At 39.6% G+C, this 17,373-nt stretch overlaps 1 protein-coding gene across 2 annotated transcripts in view; it reads right to left on the reverse strand.

Annotated features, from left to right (window-relative positions):
* Window positions 1-17,373, reverse strand: part of LOC140739296 (BTB/POZ domain-containing protein KCTD16-like) — a 245,647-nt gene that overhangs the window by 112,816 nt on the left and 115,458 nt on the right. Inside the window, exon 2 of one of the 2 annotated variants that reach the window (XM_073067453.1) lies at window positions 12,495-16,072. The exons of the other annotated variant lie outside the window; for it this stretch is intronic. Coding sequence (XP_072923554.1) covers window positions 16,041-16,072 — 32 coding nt within the window. The 3' untranslated portion in view covers window positions 12,495-16,040. Of the gene's footprint in view, window positions 1-12,494; window positions 16,073-17,373 lie in introns of those variants that run through there. 2 annotated transcript variants of the gene reach the window in all.

Consider the following 17,373-nt stretch of genomic DNA (forward strand, 5'->3'; position numbering starts at 1 on the left):
GCTGAGTTCATTCAGCATTTTGTAGGTGTTACCCTAAACAAATGGACATTGATCTTCATATGAATGTCCATAATTGCTGGATTTTCATTTTTTCTCTCCAAAGTGATTTCATCTTATTGAACCACTGAGAACCCTGCTCTCAAAGAAACCTGTGCACACGACGATAATGATGGAACTTGAGGTTATGAAAAAGGTATGAAGTTGACAAGCAGATCATTATGCCAGAGATGGAGGATCCACAAGGGAAAATTCTGCATTACAGGAATAGAATGTTGCTATCTTTCAAAGGCACTTCTTTTCCATTACAGTACTCAGACACATTTTTTGTGTCGATGATTAAGGTTCTTTCTAACACTGAGATAGATGTGTTCATCCAAGCATTAAAAAGGTACCAGTCAGGAAGGACCATGCTGAATTGAATAGAACCAATGCAGAATTCCAAATTGTACTGTTTTTATTACAATGCTTAACCATTTTTGTTTACATTTCCTTGCAGGTCAATGGACAGCTCATTAGAAAGCCAAAATGCTTCACACACATAATAATCTACTAATGCCATACATTGAATCTTGTACCAGTGTCTTGGAGTTGCTGCTTTATTACTATGATCTATATAATTACAGCATGACTCATAGGTAGCTTTATTTTGTTCAGACAAATATGCTGACTGGACATAATGGCCCAGAAATGCCAGTACAAAATGCAAATAATCTCTGATAAGGCAATACTTTTGTAACTTTAAAATGTCAAGAAGAAGGCTGAAATCATTTGTCATTAGTGTAATTTCAAACTCTCTTTAAGGTCAAAAAAATGAACAAGAAAGGAAAAAAATCCATCAGAAAAATAATACATAACAGAAGTAGTTCAGAATTATTTTGCTTTGATATTGGTCAAAGTTAGAAATCATTAATATTTCAACAAGATTAAAAGTAAAAGTCAAGCAAGACTTCAGCCTAAAATGATGCCTCACAGAGGATTTGTACCAACTTCATCCATATCGGAACAATTCGCTTAGGTTCACAATGCGCATGGAAGTATGTATGCAGAGAAATGAATCACAGGTCTTTCATACAGTTATACACTGAAATCACCTGCAATTTCAGCAGCCAGGGAAGAAGCATCAACTGACCTACACAAGCAGGAAGACCTTCAGAGGTAGTTGTCAATGAAAACCCATACTTCAAATTCAGCAGCAAATATGGATGACATTATGTCAGATGTGGTGGGAGTTACACCTTGTTTCTCCTGACAGACAACTAAATATCAAGGTGTTTGAGCTGCAGGCTTCCAACCCAAGATCCCACTTCAAAGAAGACAATGAGTTTTAGCGGGAGTACCAAAGGAATCTCATCCGTAAGAGAGGATTCCATGCACTTCTTCAGTGGCAGACGCACTATCGGTGGCTCAGCTGGAGACTTCTTCTTTAGTTCCCGTTCACGCAAGCCTTCATTCTGCCGCTCACGCCTGCTATCCCTAAAGAGATGGTTTCTTCAATATTGCTACAGTTACCATGCATGCTGACGTCTCTGCTGTGCGTGCTGCATCCTCCATGCACAGACACGCCACACACAAACCTGCAGTTCCTGAATTTCAGGTTTTGTGCAATGCAGGGAAGGAAATGCTCTTTGCATTTAGTGATCAATTTTACACTTCTGCTCAATCAAACAGCATAGACAGAAAGCATTATACAACTGAGTTCATTGGCTTTCATTACTTTTTTTCTTATCATTCTAATTGCTACTAATGTTGCTTCATGAGTGATATTCAGCTGGGGCCTTAAAACCATCGAAAGTGCTCAGGCAATTATATAATAATGGTGATGTTTCAGCTGAGGCAGTTTAAGGGCAAAGCAATATAACACTGACAGCAATGTACCCATTGGATTCCTAGTAAATACTATATTGTTTAACTTCCAATAGTAGCTAATTATTTGTGTAGCTTTGCAAGTACAGCTACTTATTTGCCCTGTAGATAATGAAGCTACATTTAATTATTGATATGTCAGGATTTTTAAATGGTTATTCATCTCTCTTTAATTTCTCATTTATTAATTAGCTAGTTTAGTTGTCACACTCTCCTGAGACAATTAAATATACTTTACCTTGATGTTCTGAGGCAGCAATGGCTAATACCAAAGAGGAACAAAAGGGGATAACTACACTCATTTGCCCATCCATTGAGAAGTTCCCACAATCAATTATCACTTTAAGGACTCTTTATTCTATTATTTCATGTTGTTGTTACTTATTCCTATTTATTTATGTTTGCATTTGCATAATTTGTTGTCTTCTGCACTCTACTAGATCTTCTATTGATTGTCTTATAGTTACTATTGTATAGATTGCTGAATATACCTGCAGGAAAATAAACCTCAGGGTTGTATGTACTCTGATAACTTTGAACTTCGAACAAAGGACATCCAATTAAGGTGAAAGGAGGAAAATTTAGTAGAGATGTCAAAGGTAGTTTTTTTTACACAGAGAGTGGTAGGTGCCTGGAATGCACTGCTGGGGTGTTGTTAGGGGTTGATACAATTAAAGAGACTCATCGACAGGCACATACATGTCCAAAATATGGAGGGTTATGAGCAGTGTAGGAAGGGAGGGTTGGATTGACCATGGAGTACATTTATATAGGTTGGCACAGCATTGTAGGCCAAACGACCTGACTGTGCTGTGATGTTCTACATTCTATGTTGTCAGAATCATGGAAAAACAGAATTATTACTGCAGAGAGGTCAATTAGCCTATTGGTCTGTACTTGTAAAGTGTGCAGTTGCATTTCCACCCGTTCTTTTACCATAGTCCTGCAAACATTGTCCTCTGTTTGGTCCTCAGCTGAGGAGAGTTGTACACCCAAAGGAAGGGGTGGGGTGGGGGGGAGGTGGAGACAGCATCTTCCATGACACTTAGCAGGCACTGAGTACAACTATAATGCGGATCCAGGTGATTTGGCAAAACATGGAGCGAGTGGAGACAGTCGTCAAGACTGGCCTGCACTCACTGTACTGGTCTGGGTACAGCCCCTGCCTCCATCCAGTGCAGAGCAACACTAGCCCTGCAGGTGCCTCTCTACACTGATATGAGCAGTTTTCTGCTGCAAGATCACCAGTGGGGATTTTGTGCCACTTTCTTGGCATGGGGGGTACGGGTCATAGCAATGCAGAGGACAAAGGGTTCAGTCCGGGTTCCTGACAGAGCAACACATGGCTGCAGGGAGGGCAGGTTCCTGGCAGAACAGTGTTGTCAGTATAATACCTTTCCACACAAAACACTACAATAACCCTTTCCATTTCAAGAAAATTAACTACTGCCGAGTGATGTCAAATCTTCCAGCTTACCCGCGTCATTTTCTGTCCTCTACGCCCCTCAGAGACTCAGCAAGTCTGTCATCTGCAATTTTACCTTGCACACATTTTTCTAATTCTTTTCTGTAAATAAAACGTAGTGATCCCTACATTGGTCCTCAGGATTATGAGTTATCTACAATTCTCCAGTGTGAAAAACACTTACTTCAAATCTTGACACTTAGTCCTTTCATCATCAATGGTCACCCATGCTACCACTAACCCTTTCACTTTGCACAGCTCTACCTTGCTTTTATATGGCACGTCATCAACAGACTTCTCAAATATCTAAGTAGATGATATACCTCTTGTATACCACAGTCAAAGATTGATCACATTACGCTAAAAACATTTGCTTTTAAAAATCTATGCTACCTCTCCTTTTATAACACAAATTTCTCCAGTGTCTTTTTCCCCTTGGTAGCTATTTCTTAAAGCTTCCCTGCCATGGGACTTGAACTGACTAATAGGTAGTTGCCAGGGAGGTTCTTCAAAGATTTATTTAATATCAGAGTATGTATACAGTATACAACCAGATATTCATACTCTTCACAGGCAGGCACAAAACAGGAAACACCATAGAATGAATGATAGAAACATCAAATCCCCGAAGCCTCCCCTCCCCTCTCCCATTGCACAAAGCATCAACCCCCCTCCCCTCCCACACGTGCCAGCGGAAGAAACCCCCTCCCACCATGCAAGCAGCAGCAGAAACACAAAAGAATCCCTGATCCAGAGTCCATCAAAACTACAGTCCAAAACGAGAACTTCACTATTTCGGACAGGCTCTCCCACCCAATGCTCTTTGGCATTTTCGCATCCACTGAATCCAAAGAGGATTAAAAATCTTAACAAGGTATTACTGAACAGTGAACATAGAACAGTAGGAACAGGACTTTTTGCCCATGATGTCTGTGCAGACGATGAAGACAAATTAATGCATTCCCATCTGCCAGCATATGGCCCATTCCCTGCATGCTCACTTGCCTGTCTAAATGCCCCTTAAAGGTCAACATTGTATCAGCTTCCACCATCTCCAATGGTACCACGTTTCCGGTATCTATCACTCTCTGTGTAAAAACCTTACCTTGGTCATCTCCATTCAACGTTCCCTTCATTAAACCTATGCTCTCTATTATATGACATTTCCGCCATGGACAAAAACCTCCTGACCATCTGCCCTATCAATGCATCTTCTAGTTTTATAAGCTTCTATCTATTGCTGCAGAGAAAGCAATTCAAGGTCGTCTTTCCATATGACTAATACTCCCTAATCCTGGTGAACTCTTTCTGCACCCTCTCCAAAACATCTACATCCTTCCTGTGCTGTGATGACCAAAATGGCACATGATACTCTAATTTCTCTGCCCATATTCTGTACTGATTTATATCCTCCTGTATCCTTTGAAAAGTTTCTTTACTTCCCATGACTCTGCCAACTTTTGCAAATTTACGAATCATCCCAGCTACATTTTCAAATGAGTTTCCACCAGTGAGCTCTGCTAAGCACCATTGGTCATAGATCTCCAGTCAAAGAAAGATCCCTCCATTAGTCTGGAGCCAAGCCAATTTTGAATCAGATCTACCATATCAGCATGGAACCCATGCATCTTAAACTTCTGGATCATCCTACTGTAAAAATGTCAAACATTTTCCACCCCACCTCCCTCAGGAACACAAGATATATCACATCCAAATCAGGTGACCTGTTCATTTTAAATATGGGCCACCTTTCAAGTATTTCATTTTTTTCTACATAGTTTTACTTAGATTTTTGTAATTTGGTATAGTCCACATATAATTGCAGGTAGACCCTGCTTTATGGAAGACTCATGTTCCTAGAAAATGGTCTACATTGTGATTTTCCATAAGCCACATCATCTGCACATATCAAAAATGCAAGTTGAAATTAACGCCGTGTTTAGTTATTTACCATTTACCATTTATCATTTTAATTACTTACGAGACAATTAACCCTAATGCATCTCAAATTCTTGGGTAGGGATTTGTGAATTCTGTACAGACAAACTTTAATCATCTGAATGACCTGAATATCTGATGCCATAAATTTCACAGTTAGTTTAACAGATTGGCCAGCTGTATATGATAGCAGGTTAAACGCTGAACAGCAAGAGAAAAGCAAACACAGCAGGTATTAATTCTCTTGAGGGAGTATTCCCTGGAACCTGAGATATACAGCTTTTATGACCATAGGAAATGTTGTAATGTGAGTATTATTAGAAGTAAGTTAACACTAATCGGGGAGCTGTTGGTAGCAAGAGGCGGGATCCGGGGTTGGCGGGGTCTTTACTTCCGCTCTTTTTACTCCGAGTATGCATTGTATAAAGTTCCTCCACCCATGCCGCACGAGGTACCTGGAAGCCTCTATATTGTAAATATCATTTGCCGTCCCAGATAAAGATGCTCTTTTGGCCATCAAGTTGTTGAGTGGTCTTCTTGTAAAGTAGAAGTTACCACAGGAAAGATCACAGAAACAGAAGAAAATCAGGAATTGTGTGATTAGAACACTGTGAGTTAAAAGTACTGTGATTATCATGAAACTAGAATAAAGAGCTACAAAAAAGAACTGGTCGGGTCACTGAAAAAATTTTCAGTCAACCAAAATAGAATGGTGGAGGTATTTGCATGTTGTTTAATCAGATGCATTTGTTTTTATTTGAGATTGCCATCTGATAGATTCCCTGGAGGGTACACACTGGTTGCCTGTAAGCATTATTTTGTGACACCCACAACTCTAGATGCTATCTGGTGAATAATTTGCTCCTGACATTGAGTTGCCTCTTTAGAGACTTGTAATAATGTGCATCACGAACACTGACAGAGTCTCTTGTTGGTTCCTATTTCCTTTTTCCTTGGCGTGCACTGTGCACTCCTGGGACAGAGGTATGCAAACATAATTATTTATTCTTATTTTAAATTCGACTCTCATCATAACTGCCAGAACCCTAGTGCTGCCAGGTGAAATATTAAAAAAATTAATTGTTTACATACTATTGAAATATAAATTGTAAGCAAAGAAATAGAAAACGTGTTTGGATTAATGTTGCTATTTTTTTGTGTGTGTGCCATACTCTGCCAGAGCCTCGCAACCACTTATTTTTTTCAAGTGGTTGGCTTGGAGGAAAGATTCTGTGAGTGGTCCCCCACGTCCTTCTTACAGTGCAGTGTGGTTTTTTTTTATGGGGCCGAGTTGTGAGCTCGATACTCAACCCGGCACAGATGGAAAGCGTGTCCAGGAGCGGTCCGACTGGATTCGAACTCAGGAACCTTCGCTCCGGAGTCCAGTGCTGATGTCACTGCGCCACCAGCCTGCCTACTGTTGCTATTAGCTTCTCAAAAATAAATGCATTCTGCAATGATTGAAATCTTATAAAATGTGTAAGAAACATATTCATAGGTTGCTCCTCAGACCTACCTTTTATTCTAAGGATCATGCCTTTACTGACAATAGCATCATTTATTGTCCAACTCTGGTTGCTGTCCTTGAACTTAATAATAAAGACAGCTTACATGGACATTTGAATGGTACCTAAGAGTCAGCCTATACATGTATCTGAAAATAACACATAGTTAATCTACAATCTAAGTTACCAGTCCTGCAGTCACTTTAAGATTTTCCTTGAACATTATTCCCTCAGGTTAAGTCTGGCACTTGGCCAACAGTGTATAAGGATTACAGGGGCCCTGCTCCATTTCATAATTTCCTTTGTTTTCTTGTCAAAAGTAAAAGCAGGCAAGCTCCCAGATCTACAGAGAGTCAATCAATTCCGTGTGTGATACCAGGTGATGACAGCCACTTAAAATCTGACATCACGCGGTGGGATGGAGAAGGTGAGACCAGGTGACCATTAAACCCATAATACGTTAGTTCACAAGATCAGTTTTTGGATATTTTTGGGAATCTGGTAGTTTTCTTTGCCTTCTGGAAGACTATTTAAAGTGGGAATGTATCTCGTTAAGGACGGTGGTATTGATTGCTTTCATTTCTGACTGAAAACTCTGGTTGTTAAAATAAATCATAAGACTTCATCTCCAGATGTATTGAGATGCTCAGGGTGTGAGGCATTATTCCCTGGGCACCTCCAAAGCCATTCTTTCCAGGCCTGGACAGAAGATGTTGACAAAGTTAATGCAATCCTCAATAACTCTAGGCCTGCCCTCCATGATTAGCTGTGAGCAAATGCCTCATTTAAAACAGATTAGGTTATACCCAGATACCATCTTCAAAACTATAATTCCCTAATACCTATCTAAATTCTTGGTGGGATCCAAGTTTTATCACAGAATCCAAACTGTGAGGCCTCTGACCATCAGTGCAGAGCATCTGGCCAATCCTTATAATTATATCCATAAAGGCTGGTGGGGGGGTTCACCATTAAAATGCAAGGAAAGGCCGGTTCCTCCAAGTTAAGAAACCATTTATCACATTCCCAGATAAAAGAGAGTGAAATGAAACCTAAATTATGATTATTCAGGCATTAATAAATTAGTGCAAAGTCCTGTGTAAGAATAAAATTAAATGTTTTAAATCTGGCGGGTGTTAGACATCCATTCACAAAGTTTTAGCAATCCTACAGCAAATGACTGAAAATGCTTGCAGTTCCATTTTACCCACAATATATTGAACATAATCCCTCCCAAAGGGAAAAGACTCACATCTCCACTTTCTGTAATTGAGGTAAATAGGCTGGTGTGGAGAACTGAGACCAGACTGTTTCAAGATTAGATTACCACATTTGCCAGAAGACTGCCTAACTTCAACACTGTCACTACACATCATATTTTGCTTTTAACAAATTTGACTACTAAAATAATCAATTTACCAACCATTATATGAGTAGCCAATGGCCAAATGCCCAACTGAAGATGTACTTTGATGAATCAAAACTGGTACAAGGCTGGGCTAAAATATGACTCTTCAAATGCTGACAGAAAAATTGATTAGCATTTTTTTACAATCTCAGGACATCATGTTTTAGAACCAATTACTTGCTTTTGAAGTGCAGTCACCTTACAGCGTAAGGAAGTAAAGCAGCCAATTTGTACACAGCAAGGTCCCACAAACTGCAGGAAGTGGTGAGATCAGTGGCAGTGATCCGCAGCGAACATTAACTACAATATAAATAATGAATCATTACGTAATGGCCCATTATTTGTCAGTATTGATCCATTCAAAACAATGAATAATCCATGAGCTTCTTCTTAGCACATTCTTGGCACCAGAATCAGATATTAGCATCAGTTTTTTTGGTGGAACAGAGACAATTCTGTATGTAATTATTTTATTTTTAATTCACCTTGTCAGAAGAGGGGATGTGAGTGTATAGCTCAGTAAGATTAAGAGGATTACTTAGTGAATCAATTTATGAAACTAATTACATTTTAAATCAAGGCTCTGGCTTTCCTTCTGCTTATGGGCATTTCAGGCAATTACAAATTATAAACTATGTGTCAGACCAGATTTCAGATTCTAGAATGTGGATTTGTTTGCTTCACATAAGAAATCAATCAGACTATTAAAACACGATCTGTTTGAAAAAACGCTGATAGCTTTAATCTTCTGAGCGTCACAGCAACCTTTCCTCAGCTGAAAGTATTTTTAATTATATTATTGTAATGGGATAGTTTGTTGTCTGCAATGAGGGAGAGGTGGAAAATGGGAGATTCTTTTGGTGACTTATTTTCAATTATGCCTTTTAATGTAAATGACATTATGGTCAAGAGCAAACAATATCATTTAATAAATATTATCTGATACAACATTTTTCTTTCCAAAGATTATCTCAAATGTGCTCTCTGACAAGCTATATATGACCCAAATATTAATATGAAGTTTGCACAAAACAATAAGAGGCAAAATTGACTGTGATAGCCAGAGTTTAAAGCCATTGTCACAATCTGTAAATGGAACGCAACTGAACCAATTATGTTTAACATTTAAGTTTTGTATCTCAAAGTGGCAGAGCTGCAATAATGCAGAACAACGTGATACATTCACATCGCATTTGAGACAAAAGTATTTAATTGGAAATTAGAGGTGTCAGGGTGAAATGTTAGAGCAAAGCCAGGCATGTTATGAAAGACCAGTGACAATCCTCTGTACAATAAGTTTTAACGCACAACCACGATGTATCAGTGCCTGCTTTCAGGACCACGACTTTATGCAGCAATGATGCAAAAACGACTTAGCTCTGTGACCAAGAAGGTGTGGCTGGATGTAGCTGAACAGCAGAGGTATGATATCCAGGTTGTGGATGCATTGTAGAAAGTGGTTATTTAATCTAAACAAGTCAAGTCGAACTGCTAATTAGCTGTACCCCTTGCTACAAGCACCCCATCAGTTCACTTTGCCTTGTTAAGGACAACAGACAATAGGTGCAGGAGCAGGCCATTTGGCCCTTCAAGCCAGCACTGCCATTCAATGTGATCACGGCTTATCACCCCCAATCAGTACCCCATTCCTGCCTTCTCCCTATATCCCTTGGGAGTGTCCTTTACAATCACTTACTTTCAGTATGATGCAGGGTGGACTTAGAATTCATTTCATCACTTCCCCATTTGATTGTCTCGATTCACCACAAATCTTAAGCATTGCAAAGTGCCTGCCTCATTGTCACTCCTCCCAGTGCAGTAATCCAGGGGGGGGGAACATGTAATCTTGGCTTGCTGACACTTTTGTTCCACTTTAACATAAAGGAGAGGGACAGCATTGATGCTAGGCTGCCAGAAGGGAGATAGATATAGAAGAGAATGCTAAGGAGTTAAATGGCACATCCACATCCCAGCCAACCAAAGACAGAACTTGCAGAAAACTGGTAAAAGGATGAAAAACAAATACTAATTTTATATTGAGGTGTGAAGATCAGAGGTTCAGTGGGACAAATTCATTTCCACCTTTTTTATCCTCCAAAACCTTCACGTTGAGCAAAAGGTGATAAATCTTCAGACAGTATTAGTTTACTTATTTATTCATGATCAGGATCACTTAACTATGCATAGAAACAAATCTGAACACTTTGCTGGAATCCATTATACAATTTTAGATTTCAACTTCCGATTGGTTAGTCTCAAGTGAGCACCAGCTGAATCTCATGGAAACAATGAGGATCCTGATCGAGTGGATACCAGCATCTTCAAGCTTATCTCTGCTGGACACTGATTATTAACCAGAGTAACTGCTATTGAGAAGGAGAATAGTAAAAGGGCATGAGAGATGAGGCCGAGTACTGACAAACACACTGCACACAGTCTGTAGGTGGAGTACACACACCTCGTAGATGGAGGGCTCTGACTGAATCACTGGTGAATTGGAGTGAAGACAGCTTCACTCATATGAAGCCATGTTGCAATATGATTGGTGCTGCAGAACTGATATGGTGATGGAAGAAGGCATGATAGATTGCAAGGGTTTCCAGTCCAATAAGATGGTGGCATGCCTGCTTACAGCGGCCTCTCCAGATCTAACAAATGGTGCCAGTGTTTACCTTAAATGTTTTATGATTCCAAGACCCTGCTAGACAATGGCATTGCAAGATACTGCAAGTGCAGTTCATTGGCTCGTTGGTGAGGCCAGCGACAGCGGAGCAGCGTGGCCTCGGCTGTTGTGCAGACCAGGTCCTCATGCCAGAGCCTGGCCTGTTCCAGGGGCGCGATGGGAGTGCTGGAATTTGTGCTGGGTTGTGGGCTTGCCCCTATAGGCCGGCTCTCCCACTGGGGCAGCCCTCTAGTGTCTACTCCCTGTAAGGTAAGTTGGAATGTCTTGGTTTGCAGCTGACCCAGCCCCAGATAAGGAACTGGTGTGCGTGTGTTCTTGCGGAAACAAGGCTCCAGGACAATATCCTATGTACCATTAATCTTTAGGCCATGCCACTCGGGGACGTGCTAATGCTATTTTGTGACTGTATGTGGTATCGTAACTGTCTGTGTGTGTGTACACACACTAAGTTTTACACCTTGGCCTCCGCAGAACACTGTTTCGTTTAGATGTACACATGTATTAAGACTGAGTTTGAACTTGAAAACCCTCAGTTGCCATTGCCACCCAGAACACCCTCCCCTGTGGTTACTCCAGAACTCACACCGATTCAGTAGCTCGCTTAGTGACAATTTGGTGGTCACAAACCAAAAGACTCCAGCTGTGCTCTTCATTAATTAGGAGTTCTCCGGAGTGTCATGGGCAAAGATTGAAAGGGAATCCGTTGTTTCCCAGGAGACAATACTTAAATTGAGAAGAGAAAAGGTCGGATGAGCGAGACTGATGCTGTGTGAAAGTGTCACATCTAATCACATGGAATCTAAGGCCCACTTCCAGTAACTCCTTCGTGAAGCTGCACACCAAATGTACATTGATAGGTGAATCCCTTGTTAGTGATGAAACAATATGGCCCCAAAGTATGCAGTTAATATTATCACGCATATGTGGGATTCCATCTAGAGAGGTGATATAAAGCAATCCTAGCAAACAATCCCCTACTTGTTTTAATTCTTGTAATCTGGGCAGTTATTGGGCCAACAGGCTCCAGGACAGCTTCTTTCACCAGGCCATCAGATTTATCAATGTACATGGACCTGATTGTGTGTCTGACTGTACATATATGTCTACAAAACAATTATGTATGTAATTTTAGTGTTTGGGCAATATCCTCCCACATTTCCACTCTCTATTGCATGTACATTGTGACAGAGATGCACCATAATAATTTTTACTGCCTTGGATATAAAAAATTAAATTAAATTAATAAATAAATTTATTGTTTAATTGATTGATTAATAAAAAAATAAAACTTCCACTAATTTCCTAAGGAGACATAGAGTTGAAAGGTTGAGGGCAGCAATCACTTTCACAGTCATTGACAATACATAAGTTCTAGTTCCAGTGGGCAGTGAGTCTTCTCATTGGCTGCTGAAGATGTTTGCTGCCAGGAACTGAGCCAGGTGCCTCCTACATCTTAGCTATTCCCACCAATGCCATGGATTGTATTGGTCTTCATCTTTTCTATCAAAAACATTTACCATGCCTTCCACCTGATTTTGTTGCTTTGAAATCCTACATGGCTGAAGAAAGCCATATACACAAATGCAAGCTCTGTTAAACACGCCAAAGGGAATTGAAACATCAGCTGTAACAAGTGAGTTTTTATTCAGAAGGGACCATGACACGTTTAAATAACCACCTGAACAGTTTTCAAACTCAGATCCATTTCCCAAGCAGCTGTACAGGCAAAACACATTGCAAGGTTAAACAGTTTGAAGAGACCTTATTAACAGCATCTGGGCGAGTTGATTGGCCTACTAAATATCCAGCCGCATTCTATATAGAAACACTAACTTTGGCACAGAACAGGCCAATGCTTGATAAAAATATGAAATGCCACCATTTATGGTTTTCACTTATTACATACAACTGCTTTGATGAATTTCCAAATACAAGTTATATATAAGCACTACAAAATTAAGTTTGCTTTATAAATCATTTGCTTTCTTAGTTTGATAGATTTAAACTGAGAAGCCACTCTTATGCTTATCATGTGTGTGTGCAGTATGGGTATTTTAAAAACTACATTATGTTATGCACAACAAAACATATTATGAATCATTATTGCACTAGATATGCTTGAATTTTGCTCTCTAGTCAACCTTTCATAACATTTTGAATGTTTCTTGCAATTTTTCCTCAGTATTGCCTCTTAATTTATTTTTCTTGAAGCATAACATATTTTCCATTTGATGTACGTACTGTTTTGTCACAATATATCTACCAAGGTTGGGTGCACTAATTATTTTTCATTCCACAACACGTGAAGAGGAAAGAACTAGGGACAAGGAAGTGATCAGGAAGCACAAAGTAAGAATTTGTTAAAAAAAAGGAAGAGGTGATTAAATACTTTGCAAACGATAAATGAAACCTGGATCATGGGAAATACAGAGCAAGAAACCTGGATCATGGGAAATACAGGGCAAGAATTCGTTAAAAAAAAGGAAGAGGTGATTAAATACTTTGCAAACGATAAATGAAACCTGGATCATGGGAAATACAGGGCAAGAAACCTGGATCATGGGAAATACAGGGCAAGAATCAAGGTGACAGGATGCCCTCAAAGTTTACTCAGAATTTTTGATTATAACAGAACCAATTTACCAAACAGACTGTGTACTGCAAATCTAACTTGGTTATCCTGATATTAGAACTTCACACCTTATATTTGAAGCAATTCAGATAGCAATTATGTTATTCCTGCGTTCACAAGCATTACTCTACACGCATACATTCATGCAAGTCCAAAATGGTACTGAAATGTTCTTTCCTCAGAAGCTGCCTGTTTGGAGCATTTCCTGATATTATTATGTATGAAAGCACCTCTCCAGTGTAGGAACATTCATTAAGAGCTGTGGCATACCACCTGTAAACACACAGCAGAACAGGTGGCATTCAGACAGGCCATAAACAACCTACAGCATCAGACTATTTTCCAGTTGTTCACAGAATTAAATCTGAATGCAAAGACAAATGTTATTTAGATTGTACTCAGACAGAGTAATACAACAACTGCACTACCTTTTGTTTCTTAATGTAGCATATTACACATTTTAGCTAAATGCAGTGGAAATATTCCATAATAATTTATGAAGTAAGTCAAAGTTGCTCATCCCTTTGGAACTGTCCAAAGTGGCTTCAATCATTAATCTTAATGGTAGTGAAGAGAATCTTAAAATACCATAGGCAATGAAATCACTCAAGCAAATAAACCAAGCAAATATGAGTGGGGAACATGGGAACTTTAATCATTCTCCCTTCCAGGTTTTGCTTTTGTTTCCTCTGATGATATTTTGAGGATCCCTGCTCTTCACATCAGTCTGAGAAGGTCAACCTTTCTGACATGTCATGGAAGTTTCACATGATTCTTTGTTATCACTCTCTGAAGTATTCATATATATCTAATGATGTTTGGATTTTTCTGCACACACAGACAGTATTTCAAATTAAAACATTCCTTATTCAAATAGTGTTCAAACAACTCTGGTGTACTTCATAAGAAAATTTATTCTGAGTCAATATATTAGCATTGAATCTTTCTCCTGAAGCTATATTACACTTCAAGAATCAGATTTGATTTGATTTCTTTCTTCCAACTTCAGAATGAAGATGTATAATATCTGCTGCTCAGATTCCACAATCAACTCTTTTTGGTTTCCTCTATCTTTCTTTACGTATACTGTTTTGAAGATTGATAACAAAATTATTTCAGAGGCAAATGTCCATAACACCTATTAAATTGAAAACATCTTTAATTGATAATATACTGCAACCTGATTTAAGAGCAATCTCATAAAAACCAATTTCTCAATATCTTGAAACTATGCAGTTGAAGTAATATTATTCAGGACTTAGGAAGTTAAAGAGGAAAGTCCACTCCCCGAGGCACAAAGCTGAGCATGTGTTTATTAAATTACATTTAAAAAATGAGAATGTTAATGATTCTTTTAAGTGGCAGTCATTTCCCATGCATGACAAACCCCAGTCAGAATTTCCCACAACTCTGTCCAAGACTGCTACAGGCCCTGAGGAAAATGGTGGCATTGCTGGTGTTAGATTGTGTTATCACAAGAAGCCACTGCTGTGAGCATAAAGCAAGCAGGAAGGATGGTCAGTACCGCACCCAGTAGAGATAAAATGGCTGGATTGAGGAGCAACAGCTCCTACAGTACATTTTGGTGTAATCCCTGATGAAAACTGACATAACCCAAACTCATCAAAGCTATCATTGCAGAGCTTCCCTTTCCTTATTACCTTCAAAGAGTAGTTTGCCAATTCCGTCAGGTCATAGCCTGCCACTGCACTAATGGGAATAACCAGCAATACTGTACCAAATGCCAATAGCAACAACAGTTCTGTGTGTACAAATGGCATGCACCCAAACATCAACCAGGAGACTATATCTCAGGTGGGTAAGTGCGACCACTGGCACGTGAACAAATACTGAGCTACTGAAGTCACTAGCATTGTTTTTCACTTGCACAAATTATATGGACAGCCAATTGGGTTCATTATATCATATACAATTGGGGCCAACACAAGGACAGCATGTGCCTTTATACCTTTATATCCACAACATTAGATTTTAAGCATAACTTGCTAATATACAGTATATTGCATAAAATCACAGTAACATGATGGAGTTCACCGGATGTCTTTTACATTTCTTTGCATAATTCTCTTCCTTGAAGTCAAAAGAGATAATTTGCCTCACTGAGACCAAGATGAAGTACTCCAACTGATGGTAGCCCAGGTCAGCGAGAATGGTGTACTTCACCTTGCAGATTGACTCTCCCTGCCCAAAGAACAAAATGAAAGGGAGGATACTAGAGAGAGTCCCAAGGACAAAGTGGACCTAAAGGACAGATGTGAACAGTTCCAGCACCAGATGATTGTAGGGGTTAGGCAGAAGATGTATGCAGTCAAAGTAAACATCCAGTAAGTGTTTTAGAAACTCAAGGGGAAAAAAATCAAAACTGGTTTCAGGAGACTTTGAGATCTGACATCATCCCACCGAGTCCCCTGAAACTGCTAGCTGCCAGTGTGTAGGAGATGGTGGCCAAGATGACAGTTCCTCCATGTCCAGAGCTGGTGGCTAGGGCAGTGGCTGAACCAGCAGGACAGTCCAGTAGTTCTGCTTCACTGGGGTGCACACAGAGTGGTTGGTAGACCTACAAAAGACAAGAGGATGGATGTGTAAACTTTGGGCAGAATACCATGAACTTTATATATTTTTTTGTTTGTTGCATGTGTTCTGCAATGCTACATAGTGCCCTTTCATTGTTGTCTATCTCCATCTGTGCTAGGACAGAGTCTGGAGATGGCACCAATTAGTGCAAAAATTCATTTTGTGTTGAAAGAACTTTTCAGTTCAGTTTATGTCAATGGACACGTGTGCTTTGTCAAAAGCTGAGCTGCTCAAGAATGTGCAAGGGTATTATAAAGGATATTAGAGTAAAGAGAAATAATATCTGACAATATAGCCAGTCAGGCAGTACTATGGAATTAGTGTTTCAGCACGAAGGGTCCTTCACCTGAAATGTTACCCTTGTTTCTAATTCCACAAATGCAAGGTGACGTGGTGGACATTTTCTGAACTTACTAATTTTATTCATATATCTACCATTATGGTCTTGTATGTGGAGAAGATATTTCCTATAGTGGGAGGAGTCCAGGACCAGAGGGCACAACCTCAGGATAAAAGGACATCCCTTTAGAGCAGAGATGAGGAGAAATTTCTTTAGCCATTTCTTTAGCCAGAGTGGTGAATCTGTGGAATTCATCATCACAGATGGCTATGGAAGCCATGTCATTGGGTATATTTAAAACAAAGGTTAATAGGATCTTATTTTGTAAGGACACCAAAGGTAATGGGGAGAAGGCAGGAGAATGGGGTTGAAAGGGATAATGATCAGCCATGATGGGATGCTGGAGCAGACTCGATTGGCTGACTGGTCTAATTCTAGTCCTATGTCTTATGGTCACATCTGCAGTTGGCAAAATTCCACCTTCCCCAGAACACTCTGGTGCAATTCTACACTACATCACAGAGAGCATCCTCACATCAGCCATTACCATCTGGTTTGGTGCAGCAACCTCTCACAATATACGAAAACTACAGTGAACTGTCAGGTCAGCTGAAAAGGTCACTGGCTACAGCCTACAATCACTACAGTAAATGTATGTGTCCAGGACAAAGACAAGGGCAGAAAAATCATTGCAGACACCAACCCCAGCAAAATGTCTTTTCCAAAAGCTCCCTTCTGGAAAGTGGTATAGGACTATTAAAGTACAATCATCACACTATCTTAAAAGTTTCTTTCCCCAAGCAGTTAATCTGATCAACCATTCTAGTTAACAACCTCCACCCCCTCTATCTATTATTACCTCTAGCACTGTACTGTAAACACTTTAAAACACTTTTTATAATGCTGCTTACATTGTAAATACCTGCTGGTATTAATACATTTAT

This window comes from Hemitrygon akajei, chromosome 15, assembly GCF_048418815.1.
Source record: "Hemitrygon akajei chromosome 15, sHemAka1.3, whole genome shotgun sequence".
Classification (NCBI taxonomy): Eukaryota; Metazoa; Chordata; class Chondrichthyes; order Myliobatiformes; family Dasyatidae; genus Hemitrygon; species Hemitrygon akajei.